At 35.5% G+C, this 24,315-nt stretch overlaps 2 protein-coding genes across 2 annotated transcripts; both read right to left on the bottom strand.

The window, feature by feature from the left end:
- Positions 1-94: 94 nt before the first annotated feature.
- On the bottom strand, positions 95-4,901 carry LOC112024798 (translation initiation factor eIF2B subunit delta). Its single transcript, XM_024057442.2, has 7 exons — positions 4,165-4,901; positions 3,011-3,154; positions 2,370-2,734; positions 1,327-2,071; positions 1,129-1,225; positions 983-1,037; positions 95-589 (listed from the first exon to the last, which is right to left on the bottom strand). Exons 1-7 carry the CDS (start codon positions 4,622-4,624, stop codon positions 527-529), a joined length of 1,929 nt encoding a protein of 642 aa, XP_023913210.2. The 5' UTR covers positions 4,625-4,901; the 3' UTR covers positions 95-526.
- Positions 4,902-14,954: 10,053 nt separating this feature from the next.
- LOC112024804 (cyclin-B1-2) lies at positions 14,955-20,745 on the bottom strand. The gene is made up of 4 exons (XM_024057449.2): positions 20,528-20,745; positions 19,900-20,000; positions 16,200-16,297; positions 14,955-15,225 (listed from the first exon to the last, which is right to left on the bottom strand). The coding sequence occupies exons 1-4, from the start codon at positions 20,651-20,653 to the stop codon at positions 15,125-15,127; spliced, it is 426 nt and encodes a 141-aa protein (XP_023913217.1). The 5' UTR covers positions 20,654-20,745; the 3' UTR covers positions 14,955-15,124.
- Between the last annotated feature and the right edge of the window lie 3,570 nt (positions 20,746-24,315).

Raw genomic sequence — 24,315 nt, 5'->3', positions numbered from 1 at the left:
GTGTCCTCCCATTACAATTTACAAAACCAATTTCCCAACTTAATGTTGACTGAAACTGGCGCATGTCAACACAACAGAATATATAGGCACCGAATGAATGCTAACCTTATGAAATTATGATATCCAAGAAAGCAATTGAATTACAACTCATTTAAAGCATGTGAAAATATAGCGACAAAATTGTCACCTAGCATTCTCTGGGTTCCACATACCATAAAAGGAAAATAAAAAGGTAAAAACAAAATAAATTTGAAAAAAAAAAATTGTTACAACAAGCGAGAGCACAACACTAAAAATCTGCTCGGAGAGGCAAAGGAACTGCACTCTTCACTGAGTCAGGTTAAAAAGGTCAAAAAAAAAAAAAAAAAAAAAATGGGCCGAAATTTGATGAGGCATACAAAACATTATTCCCCAAAAAAATTGGAAAAAGAGAGAGAGAGAGAGAGAGATGGAAGAAACCAACTTATTGTTTATTGGTCGCTCAGCAAACAAAATTTTGGAGAAGCTATCCAAGCCATTACCCAATCTATATCCATACTTGATCTCTACAATATTCTCGCACAATGACAGGCACACTGGTCGGTGGGACCTAACAGAAGCACGAAAGCACATATATTAATTAGATTCATAAGAATATAAATTAAATGTATGTATGAACATATATGACCTACTAGTGAGGTTAAGCAAAGGGCATGTGTTTTCAAAATGCAGCACTTCCTCTCAAAGCATATGCACAATTAAGTTTGTCAAAAGTAATTGAAATAAAGTTAGGCCCACATAGAATGTATGAAATTTTACATTTCTGTTATAACAATTAAGGCTCTAGGGGTGTCAATTTGTGTTGGCATGCCGTGTTTGTGTTCATATTCATGTGTCAAGTTACGGGTATATGAATTGACATACACACAACCCATTTAATAATTGCATCAAAACTCCATCCCTAAATTAAGCTAATAGACTTTGACTTTGTAAAATAACTTACCATGCCATAATCTGTGACTATCATTGAAACATAATCTGAAGGTGTTGCATCATAACTGCCAATAACAATCCAAATAAGAACTTCAAGGTCAGTTAGAAAAATCTCACTTGGTACTACTGCCTATCACCTAAATCATCAAAACTTACATCAGATTCAGAAGTTGCAGATTTTCACTATTAGTGCAACCATCCAAATAGTTAATGTCCTCTCTACCAGGAACTTTCGAAATGGCATCTGGATCACCTGAAAGAGATGAAACAGATACTTGATCCATAGGCTAGAGAGCACAAGGAAAATCATAAATTGTAGGCACTTTCGAAATCTAAAACCGTAGAGATGCATACCAAGCTCATTCGAGCATATTGAATCAAGTTGTACCCTTTCATGAAATTTATATGCCTCGCAACATACTAAGACTGGTACTCGAAATTCATGGGCAACCATAGCAACACATGCAGTTCCAACTCTTGAATAAACTGTTCCATTAGATAATACTGATGAAGCTCCCAGAAAAACTCTAGTAACTTCATGCATGATATAAGAAACAGCATTTATATTAGCGTAAGTACAGCTAAGGCCCTTTCCCACCAACCTACGAAGTAAAAGTTGCCCCTCAAGCTTTGGGCGAGAGTCCACTATTACAACACGGAACTGTTTGCCAAGCTCATGGGCATGTAATAGAATCATTTCAACAGCAGAAGATGACCCAAACGTAAGAAGAACATCACCATCCCTTATTTTTGTAACAGCATGCTTGACTATCACCTTGTCTGCAAGTATGATCTTCTCATTTATGAATTGCTCAATATCTGACTGAAGAAATGCTTTTGCTTCTGACTCAGAAAGAGTCAAAGGTAACTTAGCAATTCGATTCTTTAGAAACCTAATTGCATTACCCATGCTGATTGAAAGAGGCCTGCACTCATTAAGAAATGAAACATAACTATTTATTTTTGCAGTTAAGTCTCTAGTCAGAGTTTTTTCATCTGGTGTTGAGTAGTCTTTGATAGCCTCTTGAAATGCTTGAAGCATTGCGATGCAACGAGCATTGCCACCAGCTATATCCCCTGATATATACTGTAATCCAACCTGACATAAACATTAAAAAATCAAAATTAGGCAAGAGTATAGTAATCTCTTTCACAGAGAATATCTTAAACTAAAGTACCAAACTGCTACACACCATCTCATTCACACTGTCATCTAGATCAGACCACTCCAAGGTAGAATGAAATAGTAGAACAAATAGAGTAGCCAGTACTAAACATTTAGTTGAGTTGACATGGTTTTCAAAAAATTAATCTCCTCAGCTCATATATGTATTTAGTTGTTACTTCCAAGCAAATAACTCAATCCAAGGTGCAAAGTAACAAGTTCATATCAGTACCTTGTAAACAACAGGATGCACGGGATCAAGTTGGAAAAACTTTGACTCGAGATCAGGAAGCTGAGTTCCATGTTCATATTGAGGCAAATGCCTAAACAATTCAACTCTGTTCCTAGCTTCAGTTTGTTTTACCACTGCACGCCTTTTTGCCTTTTCAACTCGACTCTTATCATCATATTGCATACGTGGATGAGGAGCATCTTTCTTTCTATCTTTCTCCGGTGGTCGGTCACTTCCCTTCTTCTCAGAAGATGCAACTGTAGCACTGTCATTCTTTTGTGAAGGAGGCTTTGTGGCTTTAGATGGTTTCGCATTTGCTGAAGCCACTGCCCCAGAAGTAGTAGCAGGTAATTTACTTCCTTCAGCTGATAGACATAGTAATGAAGAAAAGGATCATTACAAAGTGGCACTTAAGGATACAACGTAATGTTCCACAAAACAAACTAATAAACAAAAATAAAAATATCACAGATTGTTCTTTTAAGGCATACTACATTGTCAAAATAGAACGGAAAAGGACTAAGGCCTGCAGGTGTGGAAAACACATTCCATTACAAACAATGAAGATGATGACACTATATTGCACATTCACTCAAATAGGTTCTAGCAGGATAAACCATTAGCAAAAGAAAGACAAGCACCTTTTGCAGCAGCTTTTGCAGCTCGCTGTGCCTCTTGAAGGGCACGCCTTTCAGCTTTTGAAGTTCTCTCCTTCAGTGGCTTCGAGTTTGCAGGTAGGTCATTTTGCATTTCAACTGATCCTCCTACTTTTTCTACAATTGTTTCTGAGTCAAAAAATGCATCAATGATCAATACTAGCAATGTAACCTTCCAAAGCAAGAATCATAAATAGTAGAGAGTTACTTTTCTTATCTATGATAGAGGAACCTATCTGTGGCCAGTGATATCAAGATATTACGAGCGTTCAATTATATCTGGATTCAAACAAACTCCACTCAACTCAACAAATCTTCGTTGCAGTTCTGACTTACCAAAGACCCACCCCACTTCTCACGCTTCTAAATTTGACACTACAAAAGACATGGTTGAGCAACACACTATGCCTGTATAAAGTAAACCCCATAAAGAATTGAATTTGAATCCTACAAATTTCTACTTTATGAGATAAAATAAGGAATGGGGTTACAAGTTCAAAATTCATTGCCGTGGCACAATCTATTCACACACTGCCTAACTCATTGTTATAGAGGCCAACTTGACTTTAACTATAGTTATACCAATAAATTACACAAGGTATCCCATTTAACCATTGAAAATCTTTTCCTTGGTATTCCATAAATTGCTAGAATGGCATCATTATCCACTCTCGATCAATAATAACAACAATTAAGTAGTATATCAAAGAAATAGCTATCATGCATCAAGATTGGACCTCCAAAAATCAAGCTCAAGAAACTTTCAATTAATATGGCCATATGTATCTGCAATTTACATTTTACAATCCATCAAAAGCTACAGCACCAGGTCCCGAGTTCCGGTTTTTGGTAAATTGGGGGTAAAGCTGCCTACCAATTGCATCTCCTACAAAAGTAAAAGCTTTGTGCGGTGGATACAACCTTTAAAAGGTCTCAAAAAAATTAATTTGTACATAATGTCACGTCATTCAAAATAAGTCACCGAATGTGAAAACGAATTTGACCATTATACCCAATAATCAAAACCAAAGATGCCATTTTTTTTAATTAATCTTTTCTTTTTGTTTTGTTTTGGTTCCAAAAGTAAAGAAAAAAATATATATATTAAGGTTAATTTGGGAAGCGAATTTTAGAAATACCAGTGAAACCAGGAGGCAAGGTTTTGACGACGGAGACGGTGGTCAGGCCACTGGCGGGGACGCTACTGGCCTTGACAGTAATGCCCTTCGACTCATCGTAAAACGACGCCGTGGGAGAGGACGAGATGATGATGTTGTTGTTGTTGTAGCTTCCGACGGTGAGGGAGAGAGTGTCACGGCGGAGAGGGGAAGCCGGAGGGAAGGGAACCGGACGGTAAGTGGTGTCGGAGGAGTGACGCGGCGGAGGGATCATCACCGGAGAGAGGGAGTTGCCGGAGGGAGAGAGGTCGGAGATTGGAGGAGGAGATGAGGTGTTGGCGGCGGCGGGGTTTGGGGTGGAGGTGGAGGTGGAGATCGGGTCGGGTGGGCCCGAGAAAGAGCGGTCGGGTGATGGAGCGAAGAATCCGACTTGGCGGATCTTAGGGTCGCTGACAGTGCGTGAGGCTCGGCGAGGGTCCATTCGTTTGGGGGATTTTGGTTTTTTTGGATGGGTGGGAGAAGCGTTGTTTTTTGTTTGGGTGGCGGGAAAAATGGTATGGGCTTTTTGAGGGGAAATATGAAGGTTTTCTTGGAAATTTTTTTAAATTGTCGTTGAGAGTTTTGGGGTTTGGATTGATATCGCAATTGGCAGAGGGTTTTATGGAAATGGGAGAGAGACAGCGAGAGAGAGAGAGGGGAGAGTTTACAGTAGAGAGCTCAGAGAGGAGAGGAGAGCTGCGCTACCAAAATAATTAGTAATTTTTTTTTTTTTTTTAGAGAGAGATAAATATTGATAAAATAGAATAAAAAGTTTCATCCTTATTTTTTTATTCATTTTCTATTTCTAACCTCATAGTTTGTTCTAATTTTTTAAAATACATACAATAAAAATTCAACTTATAGTGTAAACTCTATAAAAATTGTTTTTATTATCAGTGTGAATTAAGATTTATTTCGACTACCATTTTGACTTGTATGAATTAAAAAATACAAGTGCAAGTAAAAATAATAATAAAAAAGAGGGAAGAAAAGACCATAACCTTTTGGGGGTTTTTTTTATTTTTTATTTTTTTTAATTTCTTTTAATAGATACAATATAATTAATTTAACTTATAGATCCCGCTTCATGATTATTGCTTTTATTTAACGATAAGAGACTTTACCAATTGAGTTCTCTTATCAATTGAGTTAACCTTTAGATTTGATGCATCAATAAATCTATAGAAACACTCATGATTTTATTTGTCAAAAAAATTAGTACATAATAATATTTCACAACTTTGATCACAATCATACACATATTTTTATTGGTATATATATATATATATATATGTGGGGCCTAAGAATCTAGTGACCACAGTCCACTTCGATTGAAGCCCAAGGCCCACGCCAAGAAGGAGGAAATGCTCGAGGACGAAGTGAGAAAAGTACAAATTGTCTAGGGACGTTGCTGAGAACAATCCTGTCTTCGGCCAATCAAGACCATGAGAGGAGGAAGCAGCGGGCCATCAAAAGTAACCTCCCGGAGCATCCCAGGAGAAAGAACAAATACAAAGTGTCAGCTAGAGAAGCATGGTGGGTGAACGGTTCAAGGAGAATCTGTCATCTCCACATTAAGTACGCACATCTAACTCCCTGGCCACATTAATGGAGATGTGACTTCTGAACAGTACTGTCTTAGTTGCTGCAACTCACAGGAGTGCTGGTAAAGTGGCTGATGAGATAAGCAGTCAGAGGGGGGGCATGGATGATCAACAAGTGGGAGAAAGAAATTATGAGAAAATTACTATATAATAGGAAAAAACAGATCAAGAGAAGGGGGCTTACGGAAGAATGACCAAAAAACTCCTCGAACTGTGCCGAGAACAAACTTTCTTAGAAAATCTCAGTTCCTCTATGTATGATAGTGTTAACCATCATATTAGCCGCTGTAATCCTCACTAATGCCTAGTTCTTAAACTCATCCTCTACAAATTCATTGTATTTGGGCTAGTTGGGCTTGAGTTCACTCATCCAATAGTAGAGCTGCTCAAACCCAGTCCCTACAATTGGCGCCGTCTGTGGGAAGAACTTATGCATTAGTGGGCGCAACGGTCAAGATGATGGTGGGATCGACGCACTAGTGACGTTCTTTGATGATCGTTCAACCAACGATACGGAACATGTGGTTACGATCCTGATTGTTACTACATTGTTAGCCCGTTTAGAGTTAGCGGCTAAATACCACCGTCAATTTTGTTAAGATTGAGAAAACAACTCTTTCATTATTGTCAACGACACCAACTCCAAGTCCCATTGGAGGGAAGAACAATGACACACTCACTCATGAAGCTGTTATTGCAAAGAAATAAAAGATTCAGAAAGTAAAGCAAAATAATTATATAATACAGTCTTTTTATTAAATAAAGGAAAGGTACATCGTACACTAAGTGGCTTAGGCAGGCTTGTTCTAAAGCTAATTACAAAAGAGAAGCTAGAGCAGGCTTGTTCTAAAGCTAATTACAAAAAGAGAGGCCAAGGCATGCCTGTTTTAAGGCTACCAACAACTCCCGAGTGCCCGATGAATGGTACTGGCGACGAGAAAGGAGAAGGAGCAGAAGCGCCTGATGACCCCGTCCCAAGGTGTTCCCTTAATTCTCTCCCAGTTTCATGATAATTAAGCATTGGAGGCGGCAGCACTTGGGCATCAACAGTCCCACAATCTTACAAACCTCCATCGAATGACCTACCATCAAGGTTAGATCCGAATTTGGCCGCATTGAAAATCCGATGCGATTCACCCCTGCTTTGGCTCTCAGTTGAAGAAGGTGGGTCTTCTTCCTTGCTCGGACGGGAGGTAGGAACATCCTCGGCCTCCACTTCCTTTGCCCCAATTGCGTTGTCCAGGATTTGGGCAGCATTCTTGGTTCTTGAAAGAGGCTTAGCTTCCTTGCCCTTGCCATCATCCAGAGCCACCCCATTTTCCTAGGCTTCAATCATAGTCTGCGCGAAATCCTAAAGAATATCTAGGGGGCTGAGAATTTAAAGTTCCTTTTGAACTCAAAGATTTGTAGAATGTGTGAGAACAATCCCCCTAAAGCGCCTTATATAGAAGGCGAAGGTTGCTAGAAATTAATCCGCAGCTCTCAGTTGAAGAAGGTGGGTCTTCTTCCTTGCTCGGGCGAGAGGTAGGAACATCCTCGGCCTCCACTTCCTTTGCCCCAGCTGCGTTGTCCAGGATCTGGGCAGCATTCTTGGTTCCTGAAAGAGGCTTGGCTTCCTTGCCCTTGCCATCATCCGAAGCCACCCCATTTCCTTAGGCTTCAATCACAGTCTGCGCGAAATCCTAAAGAATATCTAGGGGGCTAAGAATTCAAAGTTCTTTTTGAACTTAAAGATTTGTAGAATGTGTGAGAACAATCCCCCTAGAGCGCCTTATATAGAAGGCGAAGATTGCTGGAAATTAATCTATATGGAATTCGAAGGGAGAGTTATGAGCAGTATTAAACCTGACCAATTTCCAAAGGGGCACCAAACCGCTAAACCTGCATTAATCCCCAAAGTTATTAATGAAGGCGCGCTTCGCTCATCGAAACGTCAGGTACGCAACTCAAACAGCCAAGAGACGCCTTGTAATCAGAAACGGCGAAAAATTGGTGCAATGGGGCTATCGTCATACGTGAGAGTGGAAGACCAAGCCGCCCTTGTCCAGGTCAACGTTGGGCTAGAGGCCCAATCCGCAGAAGAGCCCCTCCTTGGCAAGGTAAGGCCAAAGCCATAATTCCTTCCGAAGTCGGCTTTTCAACGCTAAGGATAAGTCCTTTTCGCGCCAAGCAACAAAAACTAAATACTAGACAGAACCAAGGTATTGCATGGTCCTCGGACTCAAACTTATGAGAAAACTAGTTACTTCGCAAAATCAAGTGCTAGACAGAACCAAAGTATTGCATGGTCCTCAGGCTCAAACCTATGGGGAAACTAGTCACTCCACAAAAGACTAAGTGCTAGACAGAACCAAGGTATTGCATGGTCCTTGGACTCAAACCTATGGGGAAACTAGTTACTTCACAAAATCAAGTGCTAGACAGAACCAAGGTATTGCATGGTCCTGGGACTTGAACCTATAGGGAAATTAGTCGCTCCACAAAAGACTAAGTGCTAGACAGAACCAAGGTCTTGTATGGTCCTCGAACTCAAACCTATAGGGAAATTAGTTACTTCGCAAAATCAAGTACTAGACAGAACCAAGGTCTTGCATAATCCTCGGACTCAAACCTATGGGAAAACTAGTCACTCCACAAAAACTAAACACTAGATAGAACCAAGGGCTTGCATGGTCCTTGGACTCAAACCTATGGGTAAACTAGCTACTTCCAACAAAACGGAGCGTGAGCATTCACCTAGGTTACGAGTGTGGCCAGAGGGGAGTCTAGTGCCTCAGATCACTTGCCCCAGCCTGCTTCAATGAAGACGCAAAACGAAAGCAAGCCGATAAGCATCACTTAAAGCACTTCAAGAGCTGAAACGCTCTCTTAGGCTCAGCAAGTTTATGAAAAGTGGATGTTTGTATAAAGCATATGATGTGAGCCAGAATCCTTTGTGATTCACCCAAAGGGGAAAAGAAAATCAGAAATGGAAAAGCACAAGATAAAGTAAGAAGAAAGCTTACAGAAATGAGGAGAAGCTCCTCAGATAGGCTTTTTATGCTGGAAAGGGACGCGAGTTAGGTTGGAGGTTTGACCGGATTCAGAGTATGTGCGCCAGAATTCTTGAATGCAAAAGTAAGGAGGCAAATCGGTTTAAATGAGTATTTATATCCTTAATTAAAGATAATTGGGCAGAGTTTCCCGCCCATAAAGGCAGAAAATCCTCATCATCAGATTACCATCACGTCGTTGAACGTGGGGAGTATGGAGCCGCCATAATTTAATATGGGTGCGCGTCGTATATTAAGGCGCTAGAAACGTGCATTGGACAAGCGAAAAGACTCCAACGCTGATGTAGGCCAAGATTGGGCAAGCCATGACGAAGGCCCGAGGACATCAAAATCCTCTTCCCTGTCCGAGGATACGGACAACAAGATTTTGAGGGGTTATTGTGGGGCCTAAGAATCTGGTGACCCCAATTCACTTCGTACTAAGCCGAAGGCCCATGCCGAGAAGGAGGAAATGCCCAAGGACGAAGTGAGAAAAATACAAATTGCCCAGGGACGTTGCCGAGGACAATCCTGTCCTCAGCCAATCAAGACCATGAGAGGAGGAAGCAACGGGCCATCAAAAGTAGCCCCCTGGAGCACCCCAAGGGAAAGAGCAAATACAAAGTGTCGGTCAGAGAAGCATAGTGGGGGAACGGTTCAAGGAGAATCTGTCACCTCCACATTAAGTGCGCACACCTAACTTTCTGGCTGTATTAATGGAGATGTGACCTCTGAACAGTGCTGCCTTGGTTGCTGCAACTCACAGGAGTGCTGGTAAAGTGGCTGATGAGACAGGCAGTCAGAGGGGGGGCATGAATGACCAACAAGTGGGAGAAAGAGATTATGAGAGAAGGACTATATAATAGGAAAAAACAGATCAAGAGATGGGGGCTCATGGAAGAATGACCAAAAAGCTCCTTGGATTGTGCCGAGGACAAACTTTCTTAGAAAATCTCAGTTCCTCTATATATGATAGTGTTGACCATCATATTAGCTGCTGTAATCCTCACTAAGACTTAGTTCTTAAACCTATTCTCTACAAATTCATTGTATTGGGTTAGTTGAGCTTGAGTTCACTTATCCAACAGTAGAGCTGCTCAAACCTAGTGCCTACAATATATATATATATATATATTCCCTAGGATCAAGGGTCCATTTGGATGCCGCTTATTTTGCTGAAATCTGAAAACACTGTAGTAAAATAATTTTTAAATGTGTGAATAGTGTCGTGGGATCCATTTTTAATTTTTTTTTCTGAATAAAGTGGTTGTGGGTCCCATGAATAGTTCATGAATAGTGCATGAACAGTATATGAATAGTGCATAATATCTTCTAAACAGTGTAATCCGCGTGTATATAAAAAAAAAAAAGCGCCAGACGCAAACGCTAGCTTTTCATCCTGATCCAAACACCACCAAATCAACATGGTTTTATTCAGCTAATACAAAATCAGAAACAACAATATTAAAATATCCTAGGGAATAGACTTCATCTAAACTAATAAAGGAAACAACCTAATTCTCTTAGCTAAGACATCAATAACATTGTCCTGCCTCTTGGTGCATCATAAAGATATCATTTTTGAGATTATGTAGTCAAAAGTTTTGTAGTTAATGGTATTACCTCTTCTTATTTATGAAAAAAACTAATCTTAAAATCTCTGATTCCCACTTATAAAAATTATATTTAAAAAAAATGAATTTATGTGAAATTGATGTACCACTTTAACTTGTTGGAAAAAAAATATTTTGACTTTAATGATGCCCTGACTAGATTTTCCATTGAGCTTGTCAATTCCAGAAGATAAATTCAATATCATATACAAAATCTTTCAAATATGACTAATTTGATATATCTATGCTCTTACTGCATTTTCCATAGAGACGGTCAAATTAATCCAAAAAATAAATACAAAATCAAAAACAATTTTAAAAAAAATATATGACTAATGTGATATATCTATGCATAGGCACACCAATCAGTAATTCATGGTATAGTTAGTACTTTAAAATAGGTAAAAAATAGTTTTTTTGGTTAGTGAGAAAGTGCCAAGTCCTCATAATCCAACCAAACTCTCTTCTATGGGAAAAGTTGGGCATACCACTTGAGTTAAGGTGCTCATTAATCATTATTATGCGTATAGGCTGTGTTTATATTTGTTTGTTAAATTATTTCAAATGAAAAACTTGTACATTCAGACATCTCAACCACTCTAAAGAAAACTAAAAAATTTAAGTAAAATAAAACTAATTAATTAATACTTTCAAATACTTGATTACATTGAATAGAAACTACAGTCAGATGCAATGCTGCTAAAAAAACAGCGGTCAATATTACTATTATTTTGTCGATGGTAGTCAATATTAACATTGTGAAAGTAAAGTAATTATATATGATGGTCCAAACGTCTATAATAAGATAGAAAAAAAGATTAATTAGTTTATTTTTTCAAAGATAAGAAAATAATTTAAGAAAAACACTACATTTTGGATTAGATTGGAATGAAAATTGGTGAGTATCCACGTGGCTTTAGCAAACCAAGAAATGCCACATATCAAGATTAGGAGGCTGAGATGACAGGTGCTGTCTTAATCTTGAGAATTTATTTCAACGAAAGGGACATTATTTATCAGTGATATGATATGGCATTTTGATGCTTGATTGGACTAGCTAATAGAGAATAACAGTAGAAGAAAGCACCACAGAAAAAAAATATATATATTATGTGATAAGGAAGAACAAAAAAAAAAAAAACAGTTGGAGTAAGATAATTTGAGCATTAGTCCGTTTGGATATCGATTGGATATGGATTGTTTTATTGAGAATTAAAAATATTATAATAAAATAATTTTTAAATGTGTAAATAGTGTAGTAAGACTTATAAATAATATGTAAACAGTATACTTGATCTTTATACAATAAATTTATTTGTATTAACAGTATAATTACTGTTTATACGAGAAAAAAAAAAAAAAAAAAAAAGAAGCTGAAAACACAAACGCTGAACGTGGGGGCACAAACCAAACGCATACTGTGTACCACTGGAAGCAACGGTGCAAAATCAACTTGTGTTGTGTGTAATGAAATGAGAGAATCTGTTTTACGATCTGGTACATTTGTTCTTTTAAACTAGATTAAAGTCGCATAACTTTTTTTTCACTTTAACAGAAGTGGTAATAACTTTTTTTTACTTTGACAGAAATGGTAATGCATAAGGCTCGTTTGGTAATATTGTTCTATCAACGTTGTTTATACTTTTTTAGAAATATATGTAAGTAAAAAAGTGTGTGAAAATACGTTTAATATTATTTAAATACTAAAAATTATTGTGTAAACAACGATAACAAACAGGACTTAATTATCCACCACTTATAACTTATAATTTTAATAAATTGTTGAAAAAGTTATGATTTCAATAAATTCTGAAAAAAGTTCTGTTAATTGAGAATTGTTTAAGTTTGCTTAAAAGGGAAAGTTTTATGCAAGGTTTCATTTAACAGAAGCATGTTTGATACACTAATGAAGATTATACAAGGAATAGAAATTTTATTATTGAAGTTGTGGATTCAAGTTAGAATCTATAACAAATTATCATTTGTGATTTGTTGTAAAATTATTGTGAATATGTTGTTGAAGTAGCACTTCTCATTGAAAATAAATTAGTAATGCTACAGTTACAAACTATTCTACAACATTTTTACAAACTGTTGATGTGGTTAGTTTTTACTCTGAGCTCACTACTAATACCACTATTTCACTCACTAATAACCATTCACTACATCAGCAATTTGTAAAAAATTATTGTAATATAATTTATATCTCTAGCATTTTTCAATAGGAGATGGAGATGTCGTAATAGAATAAATATTCATATTTTTATATTTGGTTCTAAAATTGGAATAAAATCTCGAGGAGTACTACGTCCACAACATTTTCAGAACAAATCTTTGTTGGCAAGTTTTTAATTCAAATCCAATACTGAAACTATTTTTTTACCCACTAGTAATAGTAAATAGCAACTTGTCACATAAGATTTGTTATAAAAATATTGTGAAAATGTTGTGAACATAACATTTTTTAAACATCATGTTTTATTTCACTAACTATATTTATGAAGCTATAAAATTATATTTACACTAATTATGGAACTCCCTTTTTTTTTTTTTTTTGAGAAAGATATGGAACTTAGTTGTCCTGAAATAAATATTTTTAACGTTAACATCATGACCTATTTTTCTAAATCAATACGCATATCAAAATTTAAAGCAAACATTTTCGCATCTCAAGTATATAGATAGCAACAAATACGAGTGTGTTTATATCATTATATGCACGCATGCTTGTTTAAATTTACTAAAACAATGATAATAAAAATATTTCGCATCCCAATTATATATATACATATGGTGTAATGTTAATTAATATTATACAATTCAATATTTTTTATCTGAAACGACAAAGGGGAATGGATTAGAGGTTTTGCGAGGGCTATTGGGCATACAACTAGTGTTACTGCGGAGCTTTGGGCACTTAGAGAAGGTATAAAGTTATGCATTTCTCATAAATTCCCCGCTGTGATTCTCAAGCTTGATGCAAAGCTTATTGTGGAATTGATGCAAAAGGAAGATTGTAATCAAAATAGCATAGATGCCTTAGTGAGTGACTATAAGTCAAGTTTGAGAGAAATTCCTATGGTTCAAATTCAACATTGTTATCACAAGGCAAATAAATGTGCCGACGCGCTTGCTAGGAGGGGGGCCTTACTCCCACAAGATTTTGTTATTTTCTTAGAACCCCCAGAGGATGTTGCATTTTTACTTAGTCTGGACTCCACTGGAATGGTTTATGAACGTTTTGTAACTGTTATTTAGTTTAATGTATTTCCCTTTCTACCAAAAAAAAAAAAACTCAATATTTTTTATTTATTAAAAGCAAAGTTTGACAAACTTACTAATTGATCACATTTTCTTCTTATACTCTTTACCAACACACTCTCTAGTGAAGGTGAGGAAGACTCGAACCTAAGACTTAAGCCTTGTTAGCCCAAGTCCTGGTAAATAGAACATCTAGGCATCTACCATGTTGGTATCTATTAAATGTTTGTACTTTAATATTATGCATAAAAAATGAATTTTTGAATCAAATAGTAAAAAACATTTGATTTTATACAAAAATTTTGAATGTATGTAAAAACATAGAAAACATAAGATTTTCAAAATTTAAATCCAATAAAAATTTATTAGGTGATATAACATTTTTTCAAGTTATATTATGCATAAATTTTTAAAAATTTAATCCAAAAAAAGTTATCATGTAGTATCCATATGAAAATGGTGCATTCCGTGTTTCACGTTTCCTTTTTTTTTTTTTACTAGAATCACATTCACGTGGGATACAGGCCTACTAGTGGATCCCGTGCACTGTGCATGGGACCAACTACTCTTTGAATGTCCACATATTTCATTGGAATGGCATTGTCAGTGGGTCCCGTGTACTGTTCACGAGACCCACAAACATATTTTTTCACCAAAATTTTAATTAAAAATAAGTCTTACAGCACTATTTATATATTTAAAATTATTTTGCTACAGTGTTTTCAGTAAAATAAATAATATCCAAATGGATCTATAGTATAGCATTTCTTAAAGTTATACCAACTCTTTTAGCTCTCCATCCGTGATAACTCTTTCTTTTCCCCTTTTTAGGACTATAATTTTTATAACTATTATATGCATAGAAAGAGTTTCTGTTTTTGGATAAACATAATCTTTAAAATTATTAAAGCCAATAAAAAATAATAATTAAAACCATTTAAAAAAAGAAAAAGAAATAATACCCAAAGTCTTATAGTTCAATGATGACAAAACAGTTCAATGATGACATTGTTTAGTCTTCCTTCCGAGGACAACCAAGATTCAAATCCACCTCCTTCACATGTAATAGAATAGCCATTGCCCATTCCTCAGCAGGATCTATTCCCACAAACCAAATATACCTTTAAATTTTTTTTTTTTTTTAAAGCCGTACAAGTATCAACTTCAAAAGTCACTCTGAGTTAAGCGCTTTTTTTATTTTTTTATTTTTTTGAATCAAGATCCAAAAGAACAATCGGTAATGTTGATTTGTTTAGAGTAACTAGCAAAAGAAAAACCAAGTAGTACAATAAGACCAGATAATCTTACATTGTAGGATATGTTCAGATTCTAATAAGAAAAATATTTAAATCCTTAATAGTACAGATCCATGATTAAACACCACCAAGTACTACTTGATTGATTCATTTTCTTCCAGAGATTAAATGCATAATCATATGAAACTTGGACAGATTGGTCCCTTGGAAAGACCAAGACGAACTTCCATCCCATGATGCGTATCAAGAGGCCGGAGAGCCTCAGAGTCCTTGGGATCTGCAAACAGCACCAACGAACAATTTTAAAACCCAGGACATGCCAGAGCGTTTAAAAAAACCAGTCATTACCATATTGTTCATCTGCCAACATGACTCTAATATTCATCTATAAGTTATTGCGAAGAACCAAGTGATTAGAGGGGATTTTTTTTGAAAAGAATGTAACCTTTCCATGTTCATGAAGAACGGGATAATAATCCATTAAGAAACTAGACATTTATTACTTGCTAACACAAACTACAATTTTCAAAGGCCCATGCACAAACATTATTTTTATTTTTTTAATAAATAAATGAAGAAATTTGCAGAAAGTTATCATTTTTTTACAAGGAAATACCTTAATTCATGATTTCAAAAAAGAGATTTCTCATTCAATTTTTTTATTTTTTATTTTTTATTTTTTTTATGACATAGGAGAACTTCACTGAGATTAGTTGCATATCGCAGAGCAAAAGTCTCATTCATTTCTTTAGTTATTATAGATACATTAAGCAAAAGTCTCAAAAGAATCAATAACTCAACTCCCTTGTACTTCTATTTAGCCAAGTTGTTCAAGAAAAATGGCAAGAATAAACCAGAATAAAAATACTAAGCATCAAGCAATCAATCTTTAAGTAAAATTGAATGCAGGGGAAATGAGGGCAGTGACCACACTTGTGACCCCCTTTTTTTCATTAAAAAAAATATATAAAAATGCAGGGAAAATGAGTAAAAAAAATCTCATAAACCTTAAAATTTTTTTTTTTTTTGGGTAAGTTATGGCTTAAACCTTAAGTAAGACGTTAGACATTTCTGCAGACTTTAACTTACTGAGAGGATGCAGATAAATATAAAAGCTTTACAATGAAGAATCACTAGAGGATGTTATCAGTTATTGAAATTGAAGCAGATCAAACCAAAATTTCAAAATAGAATAGCAATGGTTAGAATTCCCAATTTCAATTGGTTGGTTTATAAACAGAATTTCCTTACCATTCAGATAATCCTCAAAACCAAATTCATCCAAGCTTCCTGTAAGAGCCTCAAGACCCAGCATTGAAGATGAGATTGCTCCTGGAGGCCTCTGGAACCTACAATTATTTCAAAGAAATTATCGCAAAAGGAACAAGGCATTGAATGGCATATGATATTCCCAATATCACATGTATGTAAATCTGATAGAAATGATTATAACAACTAAATTTTAAAGGGCATAAAACTTGATATGAATTGAAGTACCCAAAGAAGAAAAGCAGAAAAATGTGTTAGGTTGCACACTTGCTGCACATAAAATGATAAATATTTACATGCATTCACTGGGCCTTAGCTAGGAGGTAAGTTAAGGAGTGAGGTTAAGGTATCATTGTAATCTGAATGGCAAATGCAAATTCAGCTATTATCACAGAAATAAAAGCAGCATTATGCAACAAGTAGATCTATAACCAATGTCAGAATTATATGGTCTACAATCCAAATGAAGAAGCCAAATGGGCTCCTTTTTTGGATGTGGTTGTGGTTGCTGGCATCAAAAGTTTTGGTTACCATAGGTAGACATCGGTGATGAAAAATGCCAGAGTTGGCAACAGACACCAAAGTTTGTGGCAGAGGGTCATTTGCTCTAAATTTAAGATAAATTACCATTTATCATAAAAGCTTAAACTGTTAAGAAATAATAAATTTAATCATTTAACTATTATTCTAACACTCTCCCTCAAGTGTGCCCCCAACTGGCCATTTTAAGTGGGACTCAACACGTGGTTTTTATTTATTTTTTAATAGGAAGAGTGGAAAAATGGTTCGAACTTAAGACCACTTGCTCTAATACCATGTAAATCTCAACAAGTGTGAACAAATCTAGACAAGTGTGCACAGTGTTAATCACACACATGCTTACCATGTTAATCTTGAGAAGAGTACAATCAAGCCCCTGTTTAAATACATAACTTAGCTGTACTTACAGGATTTTGCAGTTTTGTTTTTGAAAGACTAATTTTCCTTGAAAATTTGATTGCATTATGTAATTCCAAAAAAAAAAAAAAAAAAAAGTGATTCTTTTTCCTTAAAAGAAAAAAGCACACTCCTTTGATGCAAATAATGTTGCAGGTTTTGTTGGTTTTCTGTTTGGTGCAAGAAAAGAACATATAACCTTTTCTAGTTCTATGCCTGCAGTCTGACAAATATCGTTAAATGCAGTATCCTAGTATTCTTCCACTTGTTTCTAATAGAAGCGAAAATTTTGGACAAAATCCTTCAAGTTAGTGTATTTTTAAAATAGACACTAGCAAGAGGAAAAGATTCTAGATACATAATAGACATTTACCCCAAGTCCCAACCATCAACTATGATACAAAACCCCAAAGGGTTGGCTTAGTGGTTTCTAAATCCTCATGATATCCATGATATCTAGGGTTCGAAACCTCTTGCCAGCATCTTGGGGCCATTCCCAAGGAATTTCTCCTTCTAATAACCCGGAGTGTGTGAGATGGGGTAACTGCATGCACCCGGGGGAATAGTTAGATGCTCAAAGAGGTTTGGATACCCTCGTTTTTAAAACACAAAAAACATATGATACAACTGCTAACAGACAATAACCAACTATTATTATGGAATTTTCCATGTCTCAACTCCTAACATCCAAAAGCATATATCATTTAAGTCACATCAACAAGAATGTTAAACAGCCATATACCTACACACATGGTTTGATTAGATTGTTCAAAAGATCCTTCTTTAGAAGTGGCAATTTTTTTCAGTCGCTTGAGATGGTTTGATCATGTACAAAGGATATCAAAGAAGATGAGTAAGTTGATTCAAGTTGAATAATCTATTAAGGATCCACATCCAAGATTCCAAATCAAAGTTTTGGTGGTTGCTTTTGAAAAAAATAGTTTCATTGAGAAAAAGTAGAAGTTGGAATACACAAAAATGTGCACCAAAATACACATGAAGGATTCTTTGAAGTATCACTCTTTAAACCCATAAACACCTAAAAAGCACAGAACACAACAGCCTAGGAAGCATGGACACGGAAATGACATAAGATACAACAGCACGGAAATTCTTGACAAAAATTAGGACACGACATGTATCATTAGGTGGTTCTCAAAAAAAAAGAAAAAGAAAAAAAAAAAGACAAGTATCATTAGGTATTTTTGTTTATTTAATCTTTTAACATTAATAAGAATGATATAAATATTTATAATACTTTAAAAAACTTTTTTGAAAACTTTAAAAACATATCTAAACTCAAAGGAGAGCTTATTTTCTTTCTGTACAACTTTTCAAAACCTCACTTTTTTTTAAAGTCCAAGTATACTTTAGCTAACTTTCAAAAAAAAAAATAATAATAATAATAACAATCAAGAAAAAGCCAATTTAGCTGAGGCCAAACAGACTAAAATTTTTATTTTTCCTCCTACCACACTGAGGACACGCATGCAGAGTGTACTTAGCATGCTGCCATGGACACACTAGTTTATAAACAAAGGAAAAAAAAAAAAAATACATGGACGTAGACAATATACAACAATTCTTTACTATATAGGACAAGACACAATGGCAGTTTGACAATTAATTAATTAATATATATATATATATATATATTTTTAGACACATTTGAGTTTATTTTAGGTTTTAAAAAATAAGTAAAAATCATCAAAATCTCAGAAAACATATTTAAAATTAATTTCAAATTAATAATAGATAACAAAGCACACTGATACTAATAACCAATGTTGCAACTATCAGGCTGCTACAATTCCATGCTAATAATAATTAAAAAATTATGACTATTCTCTCAATCTATTAAATTATTAAACTAACAAATTAAACATTTTGAATTCTATTGTTTTAGTACACTGTTCAAAAAAATGTGTGATTTAGAGGGAGAAAAAGGGCTAAGCCACTATGAAGAACAGAGTAGAAAGCATAATTGAAACCAAAAAAGAAACCTACTCACTCGACTTCGAGAGATTGGTGACAGCAACAAGATAGAACTACTGCACCTAGTTGAGATGAGCACCAGTGAGCCAAGAACAAAGCCTCTAAGGTGCAAATTGACCAGATCAAGAGAGATGAGAGTTTTGGTGTACAAATCCGAGAAAGGTAGAGATCAATTGAGCATTTAGATCAGATTGTGCCACCTCACAGATTTTCTTTTCAATTTTTTTCACTGTTGTGTTGACCCTAATTAATTTGTTGAGCCTATTGAGGATCCATAGCCGACCCCAAAAATTTGGGATTAAGGGTCGTTGTTGTTGTTGTTGTGTGGTGATCATGCCCAACCATGTCAAGATTATAAAATAAAAATAAAAGTTCACCATACAGCTCATGGAAAGGCAGGGCAATCTGCCATATCCATGCTTCTTAGGTTAACATTATGGACTGCATATTTCCAATCAGAAACCCTAGCCGATGAAATCTTCACCCATTGTATAGTCCTATAATCAAGGAGGCATTTGAAAATTTTCTTCTTATGCAAATTACTTCAAGGGTTTGGGTTTTCAACTCAAACATAAACCCAACTATGCTCAAATAAAGACACAAATCATAACCACCAATAGAATGAATAACCCCAAAATAGTGTACATTACCATATGCATGCTCTTCAACACTTTCTAACTTCCAAGGAAAAAAAAAAAGAAAATGAAAAAAACACAACTGTTCATCAACAAGGAGTGGGAAAAACTCATACCGAGACAGAATTTGCCTGTCAAGATCCATCTTCAGTGGAAATGCACTTCCATATGTGTTTGCCAAGATCTTCCTATTCATCTCCTCTTGTGTCTTCATTGCCTAACAGGTACATTTGAACCAAAAAATATATAAACAAACCAGTATTTTTTTTTTCCTGGAGAAAATAGTTCCAGGAATAATTCTCAATCGCTCTATCAACATTGACCCATACTGTGCAACATCATTCAAATTTTTCTCTGCAATCAAATTTTCACTTGAAATATATTTTCCCTCGAAACAAACAGAAGCCGAAGAGAACAGATATATATATATATATATATACCGAAACTGAAATTAACCTAGCTAAATATCACAAGAATGAGGAATCATTCTCAAGGCTCTCTAACTACAATATCGCATATATTTCTTTATACAAAACAACAATTTAAATTTTCCTCGGAAAATATTTTCACAAACTGTGACCTAACAGAGCAAATACACAAACGCCGAAACTAAAACTAACCTAGCTAGTTTTCCTTTACTCCTAAACTTCTCTGAGTAACCAAACACAGAAATAAGTTATTAAAAAAATCAATAAAAAAATCATAAAAATTGAGAAAAATAAATAGAGAGAGTGATTAATTTACAGATTGATAAGCGGATTCGAGAGGATGAGATCCAACGATGTCGCTCTTGACGCCATGGAGTCCGAATCGGAGCGCGTCGTTTTGGATCCCTCCGATTTCGTGAGCTATGGTCTTCGTTGCCTCCATTTTTGTTGTTCTTCGATTTTCTTCTTTGTGTGTGATAGTGAGTTTTTTTTTTTTTTTTTTTTGCAGAGACTTTGTGAGCAAGAAAATAATGTAGTGATTTTCTTCTTTGTGTGTGATAGTGAGTTTTTTTTTTTTTTTTTTTGCAGAGACTTTGTGAGCAAGAAAATAATGTAGTAGAGGGAGAGGGACTTGTGCGGAAAGTTATACTGTGGAAAAGTGACAACGTCGTCGTTTTTATGCGTTAAGTTCTGTGTTAATGGGCTGGTTGGGCCCATACTGGTTCCAAAGAGCGGTTGACTTTTGAATTTGAAAGAGTTAAAGCCCAGTTAATTTCCAATGGATTGCGATTGTTATGGGCCAGCCTAGATTGCTTATGATTAGAATTTTGAACTTCATATCAATGGAGTCGGTGTAGCTAAGAAAGGCAAATCAAAGGAATTTCCTTGGAATAATGCTATTTCACTCATTCTTATTTTGCTAACCTTCACAAGCTTTTTTTTTTTTGCTGAATGAAAAAGGGGGTCTCCGATGTGGACTCATCGATCCCATGCCACGTGACGGCAATGGGTAATACCACGTGTACCACATGAGCCTTGTTGGGGTTATTGCTTGAACCGTTCATCTCTAGGTGCAGAACGGGGACTCCTACCATCAAGCGACTTCCTCGTGTGGTTGACCTTCACAAGCTTTGATCTTAGCCTTTTGTTATGGGATACAAAGCTCAAATGTATATTTAATTGACTTTTGAAATTGATGCTAAAGATCATATAGTTTGTGATTGTGATAATATATATATTTTTTTAATAATTGGGTCTCTAGTTTTATTTATGGCTCTTTAGAATACTATCGATGTGGGCCATTTTCTTTTTCAATAAAAGAACTCTCACTTTATAGTAACTTGGGGGCTTCATACCAATTTCTTATCATGTAATGGATTGAATTGAAACTTCGTTAAATGAAATTGCTGCTTAATACATCCACCTTGCTATATCAACACATTTTTTTTTCTCTCTTAACTCTTTCTTGTAAGCATCAATAACAGTTTTCTAGATTCCCTTTCCATTATTTCCCATTTGTGGTGCTTTAGGGAGGAGTGATGAATAAATCCATAGGACCCACTTGTCTTGGTGTCTTTTTGCTAGTGCCACTACTTCCTACATTTTGCACCTGTTTTGATGACCACCTCATTCTCCTCTTTCTCATCAAAAGGCACATCATCAAAATCAGCTGTTAAATTCAACATGCATTTGAGTGGAATGCTAAATTGCTAATGCATGCAAACAATGTGGCACAATAAGGAAAACACACATTAGAATGGAAAAAATATTTAATAGTCAATCAACCAATGAAAAAGTGAAATATAACACTTCATTAAATATCCCCACCTACACCCCACTTCTTTCTTTGCCTCTATCTCATGCATATGACTTCTAGTTTCTAACTCTTTGATTTCTACCCTTCTCACTTTTGAATTTCTTTTCATCTTTATCTTCACCTTTATCATTTTATGTTTTGTCTTCCGTTTTGTTATTCTTTTTGTCTGCGTCTTCAACATAGTACCAATGCTTCTTCAGTTCTTCTCCATTTTTCACTCTCATTTTTCTCATCATGACTTTCTTGTCTTGTTTCTGTTTTTGTTGTAGCTGTATAGGTATGTTCGTTCTCTTTTTGTTGTTGAGGTTTTGGTTTTTGTGTACAGATTCAAAGGGTAGTAGGGAATTTTTCAAAGCATGAGAATCGATCACGGTTCTCGAAACCGTGTTGTTGAACCACAGTTCTTAGAACCGTGTGGTTGGACCACGTTCAAACGTTTCCTTCTTTTTTTGCATAGACAAGTTCTTAGAGTTAAAAGTATAGCATTTAGGAGAGGTTCACGGTTAACCTAGTTAGAGTACAATTCGGCCCGGTTGAAAGTCATGATTTATTCACTTAATAAGCCTAAGAAAAATTCAATAAGAGTTTAATTAGTGCTATATTCACATCTATTAAAGTAACTAAACAATTACACATATAAATAATTTCATACATTCATTTTTTTTTTCATGAATGACCTAACTACTAAGAAAGAGAGGAGTTAGTTTTATTTCAGGTTTCTAGATTGTGGGTTTCGAGAAAAACCCAAATAAAATGAAAAAAAAAAAGTATTTTAAAAGGAGATTTTATGTTTTTAGGGCAAATTTAAAAAAGAAAAAAAAAAAAAGAGAGGATTCATAGGTTTTTAGAAGAGTAAAAATAAAAGGCTTCGAAATGAAAAATTTAGAGAGAGAGAGAGAGAGAGAGAGAGAGAGAGAGAGAGAGAGAGAGAGATACTTGTTGAGTTATAGAGTTGTGGGGTTGAGAGAGAGCTATGGGGCTGGGTTGGCTAACTTGAGTGGAGTGAACGTGGTTGTGGTTCCAATTGTTCTAAAATATGTTAAGGTGAAAGAGGGGGGCTTAAGTGTATAGTAGCACACCAAATCTTGGTTTTTATATATTAAATCAATGGCTTTTAATCAACCATATCTATATCCAGCTGCTATAACTCAAATTAGACTTTAAAAAAAAAATACAAAAATCTCACAAATGTGAGCTTTGTGCTTAATAAGAAAAGATCTAAAAAGTGCACGCTTGTTTTAGAGGAAAAACTCCAGATGGAGCTTGTGCACTTCACGCTTAGACATGCTTAAAGCACACTTTTAACAACACTGATGCATAGGCACCCATTGGTTATTCGTGCACGGCAAGTTTTATAGATCTTTCAAGTGTGTTGATAGACTTTTGTCGTTGACGTGGATTTGAAGAAAATTTCTTTTGTTGGTGGCATGAGGTATACAACTTGAGCATAAGGTAAGGAAAATATTTTTCAGCCATTGTTTGGGAGTGGCTATTCACATTAAGAATGACCCCTATTTATTTTTATTTTTTGAAGTTAACTCAAGAGAGAAGGTTTCATATTCAGGAGTTCTTGGGGTTAGTTATTCTTCAAGGAATGTTGTAATGGTGTTTGCAAAGTGTTAAGCATCTGTTGGTGATGTCGTTGAATGTTGTTATTAACACATTTTTTTTTGGGAGGTTTAAAGTGTTGTGCTTCATTTGGTAGCACAATGGCTCATGTTGTTTGGACATGGTTTATTTCTGTAAAGTTGCAAATCAAAATAGATAGCTCATTAACTTGTGGTCCATAAAGATGCCATTTAATAAAGATGGAGTCTAAAGAAATGGATGCAAGGAATACTTTATTCTTGGATTTGTTTGTTCAACATAATTCTGAGTTGATTTTTTGTCATCAAGAACCTTGATTTGTTGAAGATCAATTCTTGTGGTTTTTTTTTTTGTTATATGATATTTGAGGTTGTGTTTTTTTTTTTTTTTTTTTCAATTGCATTTGTTGTTACTATTCAATTGCATTGAGTATGCTTGACATTACTTCTAGTACTTCTGTCCCTACTATTCAACCATGGGAAAATCCTTCTAGTCCTTACTTCTTGTCTAGTAGTGACAACCTTGGCGTGTCTCTTGTTGTGCAACATCTTACTGAAGAAAATTAAAATACTTGGAGTAGAGCAGTACTAATTTTCTTGGATGCCAAAACCAAGATAGGGTTTATTGATGGTTCAATACCAAAACCCCAATCACCTGATCATCCATGCTATGCAGCTAGGTGTAAGTGCAATAGCACAATG

Source organism: Quercus suber, unplaced genomic scaffold (genome assembly GCF_002906115.3).
Source record: "Quercus suber isolate HL8 unplaced genomic scaffold, Cork oak 2.0 scaffold_316, whole genome shotgun sequence".
NCBI classification, from domain to species: domain Eukaryota; kingdom Viridiplantae; phylum Streptophyta; class Magnoliopsida; order Fagales; family Fagaceae; genus Quercus; species Quercus suber.
The sequence above is the reverse complement of the archived record's forward strand: the minus strand, read 5'-3'. Positions and strand labels throughout refer to the sequence as shown.

What these genes read in the sequence shown, in the direction of transcription:
- LOC112024798 (XM_024057442.2), bottom strand. Translation starts at nt 4,624, where the DNA reads ATGGACCCTCGCCGAGCCTCACGCACTGTCAGCGACCCTAAGATCCGC. An exon ending in TGCAAAAGCTGCTGCAAAAG is followed by an intron (nt 2,735 to 3,010) that starts GTGCTTGTCTTT and finishes TATGTCTATCAG; the next exon opens with CTGAAGGAAGTAAATTACCT. An exon ending in TAGTCACAGATTATGGCATG is followed by an intron (nt 590 to 982) that starts GTAAGTTATTTT and finishes TGCTTCTGTTAG; the next exon opens with GTCCCACCGACCAGTGTGCC.
- LOC112024804 (XM_024057449.2), bottom strand. Translation starts at nt 20,653, where the DNA reads ATGGAGGCAACGAAGACCATAGCTCACGAAATCGGAGGGATCCAAAAC. An exon ending in GACAGGCAAATTCTGTCTCG is followed by an intron (nt 16,298 to 19,899) that starts GTATGAGTTTTT and finishes AAATAATTGTAG; the next exon opens with GTTCCAGAGGCCTCCAGGAG. An exon ending in TTTTGAGGATTATCTGAATG is followed by an intron (nt 15,226 to 16,199) that starts GTAAGGAAATTC and finishes TGCTGTTTGCAG; the next exon opens with ATCCCAAGGACTCTGAGGCT.